The 20383-nt window shown below is 41.7% G+C and overlaps 1 protein-coding gene across 1 annotated transcript; it reads left to right on the forward strand.

Annotated features, from left to right (window-relative positions):
* Positions 1–5134: 5134 nt before the first annotated feature.
* LOC310937530 (coagulation factor XIII A chain-like) lies at positions 5135–20319 on the forward strand (the record flags this gene model as incomplete). Its single annotated transcript, XM_083901813.1, has 13 exons — positions 5135–5350; positions 5857–6033; positions 12276–12366; positions 13750–13926; positions 14569–14832; positions 15096–15214; positions 15643–15750; positions 15894–16068; positions 16652–16790; positions 17026–17129; positions 17214–17302; positions 18802–18955; positions 20306–20319. 13 exons carry the CDS (start codon positions 5135–5137, stop codon positions 20317–20319), a joined length of 1827 nt encoding a protein of 608 aa, XP_083757939.1.
* Between the last annotated feature and the right edge of the window lie 64 nt (positions 20320–20383).

Below are 20383 nucleotides of genomic sequence, written 5' to 3' on the forward strand. Positions count from 1 at the left end.
TGGGTTACCTCAGCCAGGAGATTTCCATTAAGGTCGGAAATAGTCTTAGATGGCCTAGTGGTTAGGGCTTCGAGCTCGAGACCGGAAGGTAGCCGGTTCAATCCCCGACCAGTCCGCAGCTGAAGTGCTGTTGAGCAAGGCACCTAACCCCCTCACTGCTCCACGAGCGCCGCTCACTGGCATGGCAGCTCACTGCGCTGGGTTACATGTTCTACACCTCGCTGTGTGTGTTCACTAACTCACTGCAGAATTGAATTTCCCCTTGCGGGACTTAAAGGGTTCTTAATCTAAAAAAAAAAAAAAATTAGTTATAGTTTTTAGTCTGTTTTAGGTATGTTTACCATTCCTTTTAATTTAGTTTAGTTTGGATGGAGCCTTTAGATTATTATAATAATAATATTAATATTACATATGAAGAACCTTCACCACAGATGCCAGCGTGTGATGTTTCTCAGGTTGAAAGACAAACATGAACAGGTAAAATAAACATGGTTATGCTGTGAACTCCGACAGAAATCCTATAGAAACATAATAAATGTCACATTGCAGCCATACAATCCTATCATAATTGTATTCAGTATAATCTGATGTCACTGTAAATTAAACCAGCCATATGTATATTAAGTACTTAAATCTGAGCCCAAACTTAAATTTACAGGAGTAAATTAAACAGTAATCTTAATCCAAGCTCATCAGATATAATACGATGGACATGTCACTGTACCAGGAGTAATTTTCCCTTGTAGAGCTCATGTAGTACTTCACAGAAACAGAAAGTAAACATAATCTTGTGTATATATCTATATATACATACACATGTGTATACACACATATATAGTTTTAGTCATCAGCTGAAAAGCTTTATCTAAAAATCTAAGAAATGTTTAAGCTGTAAAAGTAAAGTAGTAAGTAGTTTTTCTCCACTATTGTAGGATCAACATGTTTGTTCTCATGCTGGAAAGATTCTTCAGGCAGGACGACACATGGGCAGATTTCAAGCTGAGCAGAGAAGCCCTGGTTGTGCTTCTGGATCTTCTCAACCAAGACATTGATAATCTATTTAATGTAAAAGTTAATAGTGCTTGTTTTGTGTATTACATTTTTATACACACACGTGTGTGTATATATATATATATATACACATACATACACACACATACATAGATAGCTTTTAATGTTAAAATAATAAAATCCAAGATACTATTTAACAGTGTATTTATTATCAAAAAATATAAACAAAAATATAATAAATATGGGGACACATCTTTCAAGGATAGGGAGGAGTCTCCTCTCATCCTCATCCATCCTCCTCTCATTTCTCTCCTCATGTCTTCCCTGAGGAGGTCGATCAGTTCACCGTCTCTGTCCCTCTTCTGGGAGGTTCTGGTCTGTTTGGGTCCTCCTCATCATAATTATCATCATCATCATCATCATCCTCCTCCTCCACCCAATCGTCCTCCTCTTCACCCACTGCTGCAACTTTGCCCTGGTCTGTCTGTCCTCATGGATGAGGTGCTGGGACAGAAGCACTCCATCCCTGAGGACATTGCAGGGCAAAGTTGCAGCAGTGGGCTTCCCCATTCTGACACTTGCAATCCTGAAACAGGGGATTCATCAAGTCAACAAAAACAACAATGAAAGTACAAGTATATTATTAATTCCCAAGATAAACCAAATGTAATGTAAAACACCGAACAGACATCTAACTAGTATATACATACTACAAAATACCATATCCTTACTTAATATTTATCTTAAGTTGTCTTTTTAAGTTGTTTTTTTTGGCCTGCAAGGGAGTTACATTTTCCTGCAAGTCCATTCTTTGCAAAATAGTTCTATTCAGAGACAAAAGACAACAAGGGAAGATGTAGTTTTAGCACGGGGGTTTAAATGACATGTTGCTGCCCCCTTTCACAGTTAAAATGATCATTATAGGCATAATAACATTACACTTCTCTTTTAGGAAAGACAACAACAACATTTATGTCTTTGCCAGAGTGAAGAGGTGAGCTCACCTCTGAGGAGAATACATCGAGCATCATTTTATTTGAAAATAAAATGATTAACGTATATTTCTTTCTTGCCACCAACTACAATCAGTGTACGTGGTGAAATAAGTATTATATAAAACCACCACATATATGTTAATTAAAGTTTAAGTTAAAACAAAAGTTTGAAAGTTACGCCGTGATTGAAACTACCGTTTCACGGTGCTTACAGGCAGCACACAGCACACAGCGAACAGCAAATGTGGCGGTTAGTCTTGTGACTTGTGCTTATTAATTACATAAATAGCGGAACATTTAAAACAGAAGAATCGTTTAATTTGTTTTATTTCATTCTGATTTGTAATACTTATGTATGAAAACGAACTCGCTTCTCCCGCAACACGTCCACCATGTTGGATTGGAAAAGTTTTGCTGCTGGCGCGCAAAGAATTGTGGGATATCTGTCGGCTGCGAAGGATACCCCAGACCTATCCTTCAAAAACAAGCTAACGTCGGCCGAATATCTCGGCCGCATACGGAGCAGTCAAGGTGGACCGGTTCATTCGGGACAGCCGACGGTGCTGCGCTGTGACGTAATTTGACAACATCCAGTTGACGAATCCACCCTTCCTCGGCCGCGGTCTCGCATTTGGGACATAGCTTCAGTTTGCTGAACGTACTGGTATCCCGTTTGTTCCGCTTCCTCTCTCTAAGACAATCTCCGACCTAAAAGGCAACCGCCTGGCAGAGGTCACACACCACACTATGCCCCTCACTCTCACCTTATCCGGCAATCATCAGGAGGAGATCCAACTCTACCTGATTCCTGCTTCTTCTGCCACAATCATCCTGGGTCTCCCTTGGCTGGCTCTACACAACCCGTCGTTCAACTTGTCCACTAGTCAACTATCCAGCTGGAGCGTGAGTTGTCATTCCCGCTGCCTCCGATCCGCTCAACCCTCCCAGGCAAGCAAGCCAGACCCCATTCCTGAACCCCCTAACCTCAACGTTCCGGAGACCTACCACGACCTCGCAGAGGTGTTCTCCAAGGACCTCGCACTCTCCTCACCTCCCCATCGTCCTTATGACCTACTTCCTGGTGCCAGCTGCTTCTGCCCTCCAGAAGGTTATATAATCTATCTCGGACCGAACGGAGGAGCATGGAGGAATACATCAACCAGTCGTTGGCGACTGGTCTCATCCGCCCCTCCTCTTCTCCCGTTGGGGCGGGATTTTTTTTTGTGGAGAAGAAGGACGGCTCCCTTCGACCTTGTATCGACTACAGAGGATTAAATGACATTACAATTAAAAACCGTTACTCGTTACCCCTCATGGACGCTGCCTTTAGCCCCCTTAGCAAGGCACAGATTTTTTCCAAGCCGGACTTACGTAACGCCTACCACCTTGTCTGAATCAAGGACGGGGATGAGTGGAAGACTGCCTTTAATACGCCCATCGGGCACTTTGAGTATTTGGTCATGCCTTTTGGCCTCACCAACGCCCCTGCTGTTTTTCAAAACCTCATTAATGACATTTTGCGCGACATGTTGGACAGATTCCTGTTTGTATACTTAGATGACATCTTAATGTTCTCAGAGACTGAAGAAGAACACGTCCAACATGTCTGGCTGGCTCTCCAACGACTCTTGGAGAATAAACTTTTCGCCAAAGCTGAAAAATGTTGTTTCCACACACAGTCCGTCCCTTTCCTGGGGTTCATCGTCGAACAAGGTTGTCTCTCTCCCAATCCCAGCAAGATCTCGGCAGTAAAGGAGTGGCCTACACCCTCTACCAGGAAGCAACTCCAGCACTTCCTGGGTTTTGCCAATTTTTACAGACGCTTTATTAAGAATTACAGGGAGGTTGAACTCCAGACAAGCCCGGTGGGCCCTCTTCCTGGGCCGGTTCAAGTTCACCCTCACCTTCCGCCCTGGCTCCCGCAACGTGAAACCTGATGCTCTCTCCCGCCTCTACGCTCCCGACCCTCCCGAGCAGGAGACTGGACCCATTCTTCCCCCTTCCTGCATCCTGGGCGCGGCTTCCTGGCCTGTGGAGATGAGGGTACTTCAGGCCCAGCATACCGAGCCGGACCCTGGTGGCGGACCACCCAACTGTCTGTTCGTCCCCACTGCTACACACTCCGAGGTCCTCCAGTGGTGCCACTCCTCTAAACTCGCGTGTCACCATGGTACCGCCCGTACTCTCTACCTCCTCAAACAGCGGTTTTGGTGGCCCACCATGGCTCTGGATGCTGCCACCTTCATCTCCGCCTGCCCCGTCTGTTCCCGTGGGAAGTCTTCCAACCGCCCTCCTGCTGGTCTCCTGAATCCCCTCTCCATTCCTCATCGCCCCTGGTCCCACATAGCGGTTGATTTTGTCACTGGTCTTCCTCCATCTTTCAACAACACCACTGACGATCGTCGATCGGTTCTCTAAGTTGGTCCATTATGTCCCTCTCCAGAAGCTTCCCTCTGCCTTGGAAACCACTGACCTTCTCGTCCATCATGTGTTCCGCCTGCACGGCTTCCCCCCAGACATCGTGTCGGACCGGGGCCCCCAGTTCGTGTCACAGGTATGGAAAGCATTCTGCTCAGCACTAGGGGCCTCTGCCAGCCTGTCTTCAGGGTACCACCCACAATCCAACGGCCAAACAGAACGGTCAACGGTATGGAGGTGGCGCGCCGCTGTGTATCCGCTCGCCATCCATCTGAGTGGAGCCTCTTCCTCCCCTGGATTGAGTATGCACACAACTCCCTCATCTCTGCCTCCACTGGTTTCTCTCCCTTCATGGCCTCCCTCGGTTACCAACCCCCTCTTTTTGAGTTCCAGGAGAGGGAGGTAGCTGTTCCCTTGGTGCAGGCCAACCTCGAGCGTTGCCAGGCGGTATGGCAGCAAGTACGATCAGCCCTCCAGAGGACCTCTCTACAGACCCAGGTGCAGGGATTCTATGGCGGTTGGCCTGTTTCTGGCCTCCACTGGTTTCTCTCCCTTCATGGCCTCCCTCGGTTACCAACCCCCTCTTTTTGAGTTCCAGGAGAGGGAGGTAGCTGTTCCCTCGGTGCAGGCCAACCTCGAGCGTTGCCAGGCGGTATGCTAGCAAGTGCGATCAGCCCTCCAGAGGACCTCTCTACAGACCCAGAAACAGTATGGAGGTGGCGCGCCGCTGTGTATCCGCTCGCCATCCATCTGAGTGGAGCCTCTTCCTCCCCTGGATTGAGTATGCACACAACTCCCTCATCTCTGCCTCCACTGGTTTCTCTCCCTTCATGGCCTCCCTCGGTTACCAACCCCCTCTTTTTGAGTTCCAGGAGAAGGAGGTAGCTGTTCCCTCGGTGCAGGCCAACCTCGAGCGTTGCCAGGCGGTATGGCAGCAAGTATGATCAGCCCTCCAGAGGACCTCTCTACAGACCCAGAAACAGGCCAACCGCCATAGAATCCCTGCTCCCACTTACCAACCTGGCCAGAAAGTATGGCTCTCCACGAAGGACCTCCCTCTCCAAGTTGAGTCACGCAAGTTGGCACCTAGGTTCATCGGCCCGTTTCCTGTCGATCGGGTCATCAATCCCACCGCTGTCCGCCTGAAGCTCCCCCGGTCACTCAATATCCACCCCACGTTCCATGTTTCCCTCCTTAAACCGGTGGTGGAGTCCGAACTCTACTACCCTACTTTCCTGATGACACCGGTGATCATCTACACCTGCGCCGCTCCTCCTCAGCTGTTCCTGATCGGCAATCAGGAGGACTCATAAGGCGGGGCTTCGCGGATCACCGGTGTCAGTTCGTTGTTTCGCTTAGCTGGTAACAGTCTCTCTTACTTTGCTGCTAGAAACTTGACTCTGAAAGAAATACTCCATCTTGTTCCACCTAGGTCACCACGTCTCCTGTGGCCGAGAAGACACGAGGCTCCAGTGGATTCTACCTACCTCCGGAATCACTTCCTCCTCTTGTCTCCTCACGGCGTCACCTCCTCGTCAGCGGAAACCTCCGCCATTCCACCCGCAACCTCCTCAGCTGGATTCCTGTTCTCTTCGTCTCTCCATCTCGAGTGAGTTCGTTCCTTGGAACCCCCACTGTTGCCTCTGTGGAATCGCTGACATTTCCCTTCCCCTTCTCGCTAGTTATTCACGTTCTCTCCCGTTGTCAATACTTACATGCTCGCTAGCTTCCTGTAACTCAGGCTAAATAAACACTGGTTTTTTACATACTTACCTTGTCTGCATTCGGGTCCTCTGTAAAACATCTTCGTTTCCTCTTAACGGGATTCGTAACAATTTTGTTTTCAAATGACACACAAACCATCATATGAACAGACATTTATAAGAACCAGTTGAACACTGATGTGCTCAATGTAAAACACTATGATGAATGGAAAACACTTCTTCTCCATTGATCATAATGACTTAGGCCTTTTTTGGTGTTTAGTGTTACACTTACTACAGACATTACATAAGTGTGTAAAATATTTTAGAATATTGTTTTTATAGGCCCTGTGATGGACTGGTGAACTTTCCAGGGTGTGACCCCGCCGATCGCCCTATGTCACCCCGCGACCCTCTGGTGGAGGATGAAGCGGTAGATAATGGATGGATTATTTTTATACTCAAAACACACAAATACACAGTAACAAATATATTGTATTCCTATATATTTCCCACAAAAACAATGTACACAGTGTACATCCCAACCAACACAAAGTTGCACAATGGTCTACATACAAAACAGAACCCTTTTATGCTAAAGCACTGATTGCAAATTGTAAACCTGTGTGACAGGTGTTTTCCCATGTGATGAGTCAGTTTGCATAGTAGGGAAATTCACTTTAGAATTTTGAATGACAGTGTGTTCCTTGTAAAAACAAGAGATTTTCTTCATGAAAATTGTGCCAAATGCAGAGTATTGTGTGTAGTGTTTTGAAAAAAGTGTGTTTTACAACTGCAATTTGAGTGTAAAGCAGGAATTGTGCTTGTAGTTTAGCAGAGTTGGTTCAGGGGGTTGGTGCATGAGTAACCTGTTGTGGTCATTGTGTCTCAAGTACCAGTATTTGTGTGTAAACAATTGAGAAAAACTGTAAAGGTGAAGTAAGTAGTTTATAGTGCCATCTAGAGGAGAGGCTGAAATTTACAACAAAGAACTGCTACTCTGCTCACCCCCTCCCTTCCCTGAGCGCTACGGTATCCTCAGCCGGTCAAATGTCGTCCTCGTCGTCTTTCTCCGTGTCAGCAGATGAGGTCCGTGAGGCGAGGGAGAGGGCGAGCTACCGCGGCCGTAGCAGATGAAGCGGAGAGAGAGGAGGCGGGACTCCCGCTACAAGTAAAGAGACGCTTGATTTGTTCGCGTTTGTCCTTACAGCAGGGGTGTCAAACTCAAATACAGAGTGGGCCAAAATTTAAAACTGAACAAAGCCGCGGGCCAAGGTTGAACAAATTAACCTTTTAATAGGGACCCAAACAAGTTTTGCATTGAATATTGAACAAGCAAGGCTTATATAACTTTATAGTGACATGCAAAATCGAGTTTCAAATAATAATAATAATAATAATTAAAAAATATCAATGGCATATCAAATAAAATTTAAATAAAAATTGAATGCACCCTAAATACAGGATAAGCGGTAGATAATGGATGGATAAAAATTGAATGCCTCTTTTCTATTTGCAGCCTTCTGAGGTAAATATCAAAATAAACTTTTTCCACAGGCTAATAATAAATTTGAAAATAAAATAACAATAATGAATGAATCAAACATTCAAGCCTTGAAGTAGCAAGAGAAAGTGCATGAATAAAATGTTAATTATTGCTCAGTTTGCTACACTGATTTGTTTTAACACTGAATATGGAACAAGCAACGCTTATATAACTTAAAAGTGCAAAATCAACTTTCAAAGAACAAACGAAAAAACATCAATGGCATATTAAATAAAATTTAAATAAAAAATTGAATGCCTCTTTTCTATTTGCAGCCTTCTGAGGTAAATATCAACATTAACTTTTTCCACAAGCTAATAAATTTGAAAATAAAATAACAATGAATAAATCAACCATTCAGTCCTTTTTACTGCTCAGTTTGCGACACACTGATCTAATCTGATGTGCCCAAGACAGATACCTGGCATCTTTTCTTGGATGCTAGTTCATTAATGTCGGGGTTCAGGCTTTGAGCTGAGGCAACCTTCATTATCGAACGAAGGTCATCAGTCAGACGTATCCTGTGAGACGTTTTCGTCATCTTCATTGAGGAGAAAAGGCCCTCAAGGGCCAAATGAAATTACATGGTGGGCCAAATTTGGCCCGCGGGCCAGAGTTTGACACCCATGCCTTACAGGCTCCCGTAGAAACATGGCGTCTCGCTGCTAACAGTGTTAGTGACCATGTTATTTTACATGACTTTTTGAAACACTACGAAAATGAAACAAAAACTATTATACAGCGACTAGACAATGCAGGAGCACATAATATGTATAAAAAAGTGGATTTTGGGTCATATAAGCCCATAAATACTACACAGTGTCCCTTTAAAAGACGTGAACTGTCTCTTTAAAGAGTGAAGACTGTTGACATGTGGACAGATTGACCTCGCTTCACTTCCTGTCTCAGAGACGAGTTGACCCAAGTTCTCGTTTTCTTCTGTCACTTTGTCTTTTGACCTCGTCCTTCTGTCCACATCATGTTCTGTCCTTTGTTTGACATTTGTCCCTCACCCTCCTGGCCCTTTATGTTGTCCTCTCATTTCTGATGTGGTCTTACTTTTTGGTTTTTCTGGCCATTTCCTGCTGTCCTGGTGTCCTGCTGTTCTGCTGACAGACCATAATAATCATCTGCTGGTTCTGATGAGTCAGGACAATGAGGAGGGGGAGAGAGACGGTGACTCGTCCTGTGAGGACAAATCGTCCTGAAACCTGAAGACTGACTCACGTCTGGACGTTTGCCCAGAAAAGACCGTCTGTTGATCTTCATCACGTCACCTGAAGACTGATGAGACGTGACAGCAGAGGGCGCCCATCGTCTTTATTATATTATTATTGATCGTCTATAAAACACCAACTAGACTTTAACTCTGAGCTGTAAACAAATCGGCTGCAGGTTGCCATGACGACAAGGCAGTGGAATCGTATTCAGGTAAAAATACAAAACAACGCGACAACAAAGTTGAACATCAACAACAGCATCTTTACACATAATGTGATGGTAAAAGGGATTATTCAGGGCTGTGAGCGCCCTCTGCTGCTGAGAACCTGCTTTAGAAAACATGTCCATGTATTTATCTCACTGTTAGACAGACCTTTCCAACAGGAAGCTGAAGTTTGTAAACCACTCACTCTCCCACACCAAAGTCCAGCGAGAAAATCAGTGATTTTAGCTCACAGGGACACAGGAGCTGCTGGTCTACTGCTGCCTCGTGTGGTCAGTTTGGTGTCACTGATTTAAACCTGAATGAAGGATTTTAAATGCCGAATTAACAAAATAAGACATTTGAACTTAGTGATGAGGCAGAAGTGGATCAACAACTCCTGTGTGCTGTGATGTTAAAATCACTGATTTTCTTTATGGACTTTGGTGTGGGAGAGTGAGTGGTTTACAAACTTCTTTTTCCTTTTGGAAAAGTCTGTGTAACAGTGAGATAAAGATGCGAACATGTGACGTAGAGATCAGAGACTTTATCGTACAGTGGTCGATCTCTTTTTGCAGCTTTTGTAGAAATGAAGTGGAGTCGCCCTGAAAAACGTGAGCAGCTGTGAAACAAAACGTCATCTTTTTAAATTCACTGATAATCAAATACAATTGACATTTAAAACAACAACAGAATAAATCCAATTTCTATATATTTAATGAATATCAACAACAAACTGGAAAAAAAACTACATTAAATGAATCAATTCAAATAGAACAGAGTAAATGCAGAAGTTAAATAAATCACTGTTTCAGCTGTTCTGAGGTCAGAGTGACCATGTGACCTCAGATCAGTGTGTTTGGGTTGATGTCACTTTCACACACACACACACACACACACACACACACACACACACACACACACACACACACACACACACACACACACACACACACACACACACACACACACACACACACACACACTCTGATAATTATTTATCTGAAAACGAATTGAATGAGTTAAAAACTATATTAATGTGTCAGGAATATTAGCAACCTGATTGTTGTTTGTCTTCCAGGACAATGAAATGAAACAACTATATATGATATATAGAATATACATTCTGTGGAATGTGTAGTCAACTGTTAGACACACATCACAATCTCTCAATATAACAATTTAAAAAATAAAAAAATTATTAATCACCTGCTCGATGGGGACATAGAGCAGATGATTAATCATTTTGAACCAAAAAAAGACCTTTGTTGGCACGTGAAACAGGAGCCTTAAATAATTACGATAATGAACACAAAAAATTATAATACAAATTTAAAATGCTAAATATGACCAAATGCCACAAAATAAAAGTGAATTGTACATTACTTTGAATTACTAAATGATTCTATTATTATTATTATTATTATTATTATTATTATTGTTAACGATAACAATATTAACAATAATAAAGACCATTTCTATATGGCTCCAACATGATTAAACTAGTGAGATAAAGACTGATTTACTTACTAAAATACACATTTATTAGACCGCCTGTCATAAAAATGAGAACAGATAAATATGTTAGAATTCTTTCAGAAATGACATGTTTAAAACTAAAAATGATCTTGTTATTTATTTGGCAAATAACAAACTAAATTCACTTTCTTTTAATTACTCAGCATTCAACACTTTTTCTGTTCAGGAATACAAGTGAATACATTTTACATTTTGAAAATTCATGGATAAAAATAATAATTATATTTCAGCATTAAAAATATAATTTGTGTTCTACATACTTGTGCAGTAACTATTACAGAAACATAAAACATGATTTTGATAATTACTCATAGTGGCACATATATGTATATAGTTTTCCAACAGTCTTCAAGAAAAGTTCTCAGGTATTCTGTGCACTTGTTGTTCCTTTTGCCATCACACCGCAGTGTGTCCAAATTTTTTACTTTATTACGAGACCACCTCTCATAAAAACGAGAAAATATAAACATTTTAGAAATCTTTCAAAAACTTGTTTAAAACATCACGTTTTAGACCCAAATTTGAGCCGACTCACTCGCTATTGGAATGCAATAGGTATAATTTAACAATAATAATTATATTTTAGCATTGACAATATTATTTTGGTTAAAGAGCTTCTTCTAGGTTCTAGGAATGAGTGTCCTCGTGTGTGTGTGTGTGTGTGTGTGTGTGTGTGTGTGTGTGTGTGTGTGTGTGTGTGTGTGTGTGTGTGTGTGTGTGTGTGTGTGTGTGTGTGTGTGTGTGTGTGTGTGTGTGTGTGTTTGTGTGTGTGTGTGTAAAAAGAGGAAGTAGTTTGTGTATATAAACTGATACTAAACTCTGATCCTTCATCTCAGAGACTTGTCAGGAAAACTTCTCTCCTTCATCGCAGCGGTGAGACTCCATTATTATTTCTCTGCAAAAATATATTTTTTAAATATATTTAATTAATGTATATTTTTTTTTGCTAAATGTGTGTAGCCTTATTAAAGTGTTCACCTTATTTTTTCTCTCTAAACATCACAGCTTCTGAATGTTGTGAGACAACGGATTGTTTTTATCTTCTCATGAATTTTTAAATGCATTATCACAAATATATATATATATTACCTTTTACTCAGCTGTTGAATATTTTATTATGTTTGCTTGCATATGAATGCTACATAATTTTCTACCATATTGTTTTAAGAGCTTTTTGCATTGATGAAAATGTTTTGAAATATTTTTGTTTGATTTTACAGAAGAAGAAAGTAGATTTTGTTTTACAGTATATGTACTGTATATGTCAAATGATTATTATACTTGATTTTGTGAGTTACTTTTAACTCTTTATATGTTTTAGCTTTTACTTGACCTTTATTGTAACCTTTTATTGTCATATTTCTGTTAATATTGCAATGAGGTTTATATTCATTTTAACTCTGATTTAATAGTGGTTATATGATGACAACAAATGATTTTACTGATTTTATATTCCAGGTTTGTTTGGCTCTCTCTTTGTGTGAAGTAGTCACCATGCCTCAAACACGGGTTTCAAAAAAATCTAAGGGGCGTTTCGCTGCAGAGGTATTCCATCTTTTGTTGCACTTTTATATAAAAAAAAAAGAAAAAATACTTTATTTTTTCCTTTCTTTATTTGTGTAAATTTTACAATGTTTCAGGTGCCAACCACTAACCTGGCTGACGATGATGATATTCCAGAATTTGAACCCTTTGAAGGTGCAGGGGCAAAACCCAGATCATACCCACAAGGTACCATTTATTTTGTTCAGCTTTAAACACATTTTCTATTTTTTCTTTGTCTTCATTGTGCAATGCAAGTTATTCACTTTATTTCAACTTGAGCATCACAAACAACACACATGCTTAGCAGAATTCACATTCTTAGATGTGTTATTTTGTATTCATTATGTATGTAAATGTTGTGGCTATTAGTAACCACAGTTTTAAAGTGATATATGTTGTTATGGCAATGCTATTTGAATTTCAAGTCAAGACAAGAAAAAAAAACAATAAACTAGGACTCATGACCTGACCTCACCGTCTCCCTCATTCGATCATCTTGCTCTATTTTCATTCAGGGACATTTTCTGCCAAAGTCCATGAATTAATTTGTGTGTATTCGTTTTGTGAAAATGTGACTTTCCAGTCCATCAGTGACAGAGAGACAAAAAAAGAAAATAAGCATTCAATGTCACACACACTTAGAGTATCCAATTTTTTTTCAAAATGAGATAAAAGTGTCCAATATGCCTAATCCCCATATTGCATGTGGTTGCACAGAGAACATGGAAAGTACGTGGAGGAAGGTTAAGGTACTTATTTAAGCAGGTATGGAAACCAGGGCACTTGCACCAGGTCATTACACCTCATGGGTGTTACTGACCCACAATCCCTCTCTTCCATATGAAACCAGATAATAAATTTTTTTTTTAAATTTGAAATGACCATATTTGATGACTGTGAGATATTTCATGTAGTTCTGTTTTACGGTAAAAATTTCAAGTTTTTTTCCTTAAATTTTAACTTCAACTTTGTCGGAGCGCTGAGGCCACACCTTTTCACGTACAGAAAATCTTTTGATGAATATTCATCATGAACTTGTCTCGAACATATGGACCGAGTTTGGCGTGGCTAGCTCAAACGTGCTAGGATGAGTCTGTTCAAATGCATAAACAAAAAATGCCATTTTTGTTTTTCCAAAATGGCCAACTTCTGGATGGGCGGAGATAATGGAAGTACCTAGAAATTAGTTTGGAATCATGAGAGCAACAATTGTACCAAGTTTGGTTCAAATCAGAACAACTATGTGCAACTTAGACACAAAATTAAAAAAGTGTAGCATTTAACGCAATTTTGACCACATTATCTTGCATCAAATATTCCAAAAAATTCCTTGAGAAAGTTAAGCCTGACTTTCCCAATCCCAATCTGACAACTTTTGTCTGACAATGACCCGACTTCTGGGGGGGCTTTAGAGCTCTGGGGCTATGAATGGGTTTATGCCCTCTGCCACTATCGCCTGACCTCCGTGCCAAATTTCAAGAGTTTTTATGCACGTTAACCCCCTCATAATTGAGTGCAACGCCAGAGAAAGTGTTAATTAGTGTACTGTCCCTTAATCTGTCCTCACAGGAGCTCTGTCGGTGCAGAACGTTGACATGTGTCAACAGGTCAACAAACCAAACCACTATACGACCTCCTACCAAATCGACAACCTGGTGATCCGCCGTTGTCAGGAGTTTGTCATGAGAGTGACCTTCAGCCGTCCTGTGACCCAGGACGACGACTTCCACATTGAGTTCCGCATTGGTGAGTTTTTTTATTTTTTACGTTTGGCACAAAATACTGAAAGACAGATATATATTTATATATATTTATAACTACCCACATTTTTTTTAACATGCATTTGTTGTTGTTGGTTGATTCAAGTGATTCAACAATGAATCTCGTTTTTTGAGGCCTTTCCCATGCACCAAATCTCACAGACCTGGTGAAAATGTAGGTCTGAAAGAGGTTTGGCGAATGTGCGTCAAAAATTGGATGTGGGAGGGGCCAATAAGTGTGCCACCCCCTGTCCAAATTCACACTGAACAGCACAATTATTGTACATGCATGAACATCTGTACAAGTGTAGAAGGTCGGGATGAAGAAAAAAATACATTATGACCATGATCCAAACCCAACAGGAAGTCCTTGGGTTGAACGGCCATTTTTTTAATTGCATTTTTATAAAGTGTTGCAACTTCTCTGTAAATAGTGTTTGTATTTGTTGACAGGTGCCAAAAAGAACTGCAGAATCCTTATTATTAGATTTTCTGTTTTCTATAACAAAGAAAATTAAGAAGCAAAGATGACTTGTACCATTTATGAGTCATATCACATTCGCAATTTCTGTCAATTGTTGACTCCTGCAGAATAAATGGACGTTAACCAGATGTTTTGTCCCTGCAGGTTCCAGCCCGTCATCCAATAAGGGCTCTCTGATCACTGTGGTGTTCGGGCCCAATAGCTGCAGCACAAATTCATCTAATAGCTCATGTGGCACGTGGTCCGGCCGGACCGTGGAGTCTGTGGGTAACACTGTAACTCTGGGCATCACCCCGAGGGCGGACGCCATCGTGGGGAAGTTTCGCACCTATGTCGCAGTGAATGGCGGGTACACCAACAGAGACACCATGACGGACCTGTATGTACTGTTCAACGCTTGGTGTCCAGGTACACATGCACTCACTTTTTACTGCCTCCTACTGGCTGACCCTATAACTATAAAGCTAATTAAACTAAAAAGAGGTCAGGCTGAATAAGGCTAAGTGCCAACAAATCTTTTTTTAAAGTCATCTTTTTTTCTTTAAAGATTCCAGCTATTGTGCATCTAAAAGATGTATAAATATTAATTTGAGTTGTTAAAAGAAACCTTCCTGTCTGAAGTCAAAATAAATGTTTGACATACGTACTGTAATACTGTTTTTTTGTTGCAGAGGATTGTGTGTTTGTCCCCGATGCCAGCGAACGTAATGAGTACGTCCTGAACGACATCGGGATGCTGTATCAGGGGACTGTTGGCGCTGTCGCAAACCGCAACTGGATGTATGGACAGGTATTACACATCACATCTCAGCCCCGCCCATCAACCCTGTGGAAAAAGCTACGCCCCCAAAGCACAGAAATGTTTTTTGTAATGTTAATGTTAAAGTTTTATTCACATTTCAAAACATTTTTTTAATTAATGTTTCTCACATTTATTCATGACAGTACTACATTTTGCAAAACATTTTGTTGAAATAACATTCTTGTTACATTAGTAAAAAAAAATTCACATTACAACATTTTGCTTCAATGTTTTTTGGAACAAATCTTTTGGTAAAGTAAGTAACATCTTTGTATCATTACAATATTCTCTTTTTTATTAAGGGAATAAATGTTCTCTAACAGTATAACATTTTGGAACATTTGGCACCCTAATATGTTATGTATATGTCTGTTTCTGAGACGAAACTTAGGTGTATGTGTCTCCTGTCTTGGCAGTTTGAACATGGCATTTTGGAGGCCTGCATTCATATCCTGGATGCATCTCTGATGCCAATCACAGACCGAGGCAACGTCATCAAAGTGATCAGGAAGGGATCGGCCATGGTGAGAAGAACACGGAGCATAGAAGGAAAATAAAGAAATTATGACGAAAGTGTCTCGAAAAGATCAGGATTTGAAAATAAATAGGCCCACATGCAGGTCGAGGACTTCTTCTCATTTTACCTTTGTCCTCGCTCTTCCCTCAGATAAATGCTCAGGACGATGATGGCGTGTTGGTGGGGAACTGGAGTGACGACTTCTCCATGGGAACACCCCCTACAGCTTGGACCGGCAGCACCAGAATCTTACTGAATTATGTCAACAGTGGAGTTCCCGTCTGCTACGCGCAGTGCTGGGTGTTCGCTGGAGTCTTTAACACCTGTAAGAGACACAAGGTGTCGCCATAACACATTTTGAGTACTGGTCCAACAGACCAGTAGACCAACCGATAAAAAGACAGACTATGAGACCAGCAGACCAAAGGACTAAGGGTGCTTTCACACCTACAGCCTTTCCCTTGGTTCGGTTCGTTTACGTAGGTGTGAATGTAATCTCGGTCCTTTGGTGCGCACCAAATCAACCGACCACTCCTTCAGGCAGGTCTTGGATCGCTTTTTCCACCCTACTTTGGTACGGTTCCTCTGGTGTGAAAGCAACCAAACCAAACACGACGAAACGGTCTAGTTGAATCAGTGACAGGCAGACATGGTGCACTGTCTGCAACGTATGAAATACTAATTTAGTGTGTGTACGTCTTGGTCTGTGACTGCCTGCCTACCTTACCCTATTTTGGTTCATTTAGAACTATGCATATGTGAAAGCAAACCGTACCCACGTCTGTTTGCTACATTGCAACATTTTTCTGACTGGTGTTTTTTACGCATATATATCTTAAATTTCAAGAAGTCTGAAGCTGGTTTGGTTTTAATTTGGCATTGAAATGTTTTTTCACGTCTCTGTGCAGTCCTGCGCTGCCTCGGCATCCCAGCGAGAGTCATCACTAACTTCTCCTCAGCTCACGACAACACCGGCAACCTGAAGACCGACCTAATCTTCAAGATGGACGGGACACCGGATAAACGCCATACCAGGGACTCCATATGGTTGGTCCACAAAGACACACACCATAATAGAATTTGTGGCAATGTTGTTGGGTGTATACAATTGGTCGTCTCAGATCCTTGCATCTAACCCTTATCCTTAAATGCAGGGATTTTTAAGACTTGAAATCATGAAAACCATGAAATCCTAAAGATCTTAAAGTAAAAAATTACTGTCATCAATAAACAACAACGACACGTCAGTTTAGTAATGGGATGTTTACGACTTCCACCACAGGAACTACCACTGCTGGAATGAGGTGTTCATCTGTCGCTACGATCTGCCGAGTAGATTCTCCGGATGGCAGGTGGTGGACTCCACGCCCCAGGAGACCAGCGATGGTAGTACACATGGACAAATGGACATATGACTTCATGAAAGCAGATGGTTGGATGATAAATCTCACGTCTGTGTTTGGTCTCCAGGATATTTTCGCTGTGGTCCAGCCTCTGTCGCTGCCATTAAGGAAGGAGAGGTTTCATACCAGTTTGACTGTGGATTTGTTTTTGCTGAGGTTAGTTTGACGGGGAAAAAAAAACAACGAACACAATCAAACGTGTTATTCTGGATTTGACAAAAAAAAAGTTGCATTTCACTTCTTTTTTTCTTTTTTTTTAACCGCGACTGCAGCTCACTGTTAGCTTAAGGTGCAGGATGCTGTGCAGAATTTTTGACATTAGAAGCTAAAGTAGCTTTAGTCTGTCAATGTAGCATTGGTTTTTGGTATTAGCTGCTAAAAGGGAGCGTGCCTATGTTTCCACACCCCTATGTTCCCACATGTCTACCCCTTCCTGGTAGTTAAGGGTTCACCACTAATTCCCGCGGCCGGCGATTTGAAGGAGTAAGCTAGCTTCCAAACTCTCTTGAACTTAAAACTGCTACACCAACATGGGGTTTCTGTGGAGTGACAAACCCTCATACCGGATTTAACTTCGGTTAAGTTAGTGCAATTGAGACACAGCACACATTTAACTTTCAATTCCTTCAACTTTCAACTTTTAATTCTTATACTATTTCAAAGATTAAAAAAAAAAATACAAGGCTCAATTTACTATAAGGAGCCATACAAAGGACGTGTCAAAATGATGCAAGGGAACTGCACAGGCCAGGGTAACTCTAAACAGCTTCCACTACACAGTGGCTTAGAAATGATACAAATCTTAGAAATGTGGGAACATAGGGCTGTAGGAATATAGGGCCTAATTTTCTAAATGTTCAGTGAAAAAACATTATTAGAAATGTGGGAACATGGGGCTGACACTGTGTAGTTGTTTTTTGATGTTAATAGATACTGTAGCTTGAAGTTGTGGCTTTGGTAGTTGACTGTAGCAGTTACATTTAGCATGTCCACTTGTGTTTGACGGGGGTCGTACCTATGTTCCCAAAAAAGGTCCACTTTGTATGTGACAGGGGAACATAGGACCCTTTTTTTGAAAAAGGGTAGGGTTAGAGAAAGGGTCCTATGTTCCCCGGTCACATACAAAGCGGGGAACATAGGACCCGGGGAACATAGGACTCGGGGAACATAGGACCCGGGGAACATAGGACCCGGGGAACATAGGACCCGGGGAACATAGGTACGGTCCCGTTTGACGTTAGCAGCTACCTGCGAAAAGTGCCTTAGCATCCGACTAATACATGCCAGCTAGACAGCTAAAGTTGTCTGAGCAAACAATGTTTGCAGATGTTTGACATTAGCTGTTGTAGCTATATGTTGTGGCTTTGATGAGTTTAGCTAGGTATTTGATGTTAGCAGCTAGTGGCTAAAACACAGATATCACACTTTCTGGCTACAGTAACAGCTACATTAGCTAGGACTTAAAAATGGCCATGTCCTCATAAACAGGAATGTATCAAAAGTGTGCGCCTTTCTGGTGAAAAACTAAAATGCAAGTGACTGTTTATTTGGGTTTTTTAATAGCAAATCTCGTCTTATATTATCAGGACAGTTGGTGTGAACACATTAATACTCATGTGCTAAACTGTAACCACGACCGTTTCCCTCCCTGCCAGGTGAACAGTGACGTCGTCTGCAGCAAGAGGGATCGCTATGGAAACCTGACTCCATTCAGTGTGGACACAACGCTCATTGGACAGATGATTTACACTAAATCGATAGGCAGCACCACACCTATGGACGTCACATACAACTACAAGCATATTCAAGGCAAGACACACAGACACACACACACACACTTAGTTATAACCTGACCTTTTGACCTGTGTGTGTATGTGTGTGTGTGTGTGTGTGTGTGTGTGTGTGTGTGTGTACAGACAGTCCAGGGGACAAAGCAGCGATGGCTCTGGCTGAGGGCTTTGGCCTACTGAGGGATCACTCTGAGGTGGCTGATGTCCCAATGATTGTCATCATCCACGGTGATCAGGTAACGACCAGGTGTTGTGTGTGTGTGCTTTTATGAGATTAATATTTAATTCGAAACAACTTTATTAGCAGAGAGATTAGCAAGTACTAAAATATTGTACTCAAGTTAAAATATTACCCAAGTAGAAGTAAAAGTAGTCATCTGAAATGTACTCAAGTAGAAGTAAAAAGTAGTTAATTTGAAATGTACTTTAAAGGTACAATATGTAGTATTTATGGGTTTATATAACCCAAAATCCACTCTTTTATACATATTATGTGCTCCTGCATTGTCTCGACGCTGTATAATAGTTTTTGTTTAATTTACGTAGTGTTTCAAAAAGTCATGTAAAATAACATGACCGCGGACCGCGGTTGCATAGCCACTGTTAGCAGCGAGACGCCATGTTTCTACCCGAGCCTGTAAGGACAAACGCGAGAGAACAAAACAAGCGTCTCTTTACTTGTAGCGGAAGTCCCGCCTCCACTCTCGCCGCTTCGTCTGCTACGGCCGCGGTAGCTCGCCCTCTCCCTCACCTCACGAACCTCATCTGCTGACACGGAGAAAGACAACGAGGACGACATTTGACCAGCTGCGGATACCGTAGCACTCAGGGAAGGGAGGGGGTGAGCAGAGCAGCAGGTCTTTGTTGTAAATTTCAGCCTCTCCTCTAGATGGCACTATAAACTACTTATTTCCCCTTTAAGTAAAAGTTACTTAGTTACTTTGCGTGGGGTGTGAGGGTAGAAGAAATATGACAAGGGTCAGAAACCCAAAACTATTTTGGAGCTCATGCGCCCGGCGTGACACAGGATATTACGTCACTTTTGGCGCACGCCCTCTATGTTCACGCACCAGTGCTGGTGCTAATCACATCATCATTCGTCTGGTTCTGGTGTATATTTTCCCCCTGGGGAAAATATACACCAGAACCAGTAGGTCTTCATTGTGCTGAATTTTTATTTTTACTCAGTAACGGATAGGATTTATGAAGTAACTAAGTACAATACTTGAGTCAATACGTACTCAAGTAAAATACAAAATCAAATACAAAATTGTACTTAAAAAATACAAAATACACAAAAAAAGTATTCAATACAGTAACTTGAGTAAATGTATTTCGTTACTTTCCACCTCCGTTTTTTTGGTCACAGGTAAAGTCAAGTAACCAGCTTCATGTGTCATAAGGTTCTGACACATGACGCATGTTACGCCCTGAACACATGGCTGCC

The sequence above is a fragment of the Microchirus variegatus genome (genome assembly GCF_963457635.1).
Source record: "Microchirus variegatus genome assembly, chromosome: 15".
NCBI lineage: Eukaryota > Metazoa > Chordata > Actinopteri > Pleuronectiformes > Soleidae > Microchirus > Microchirus variegatus.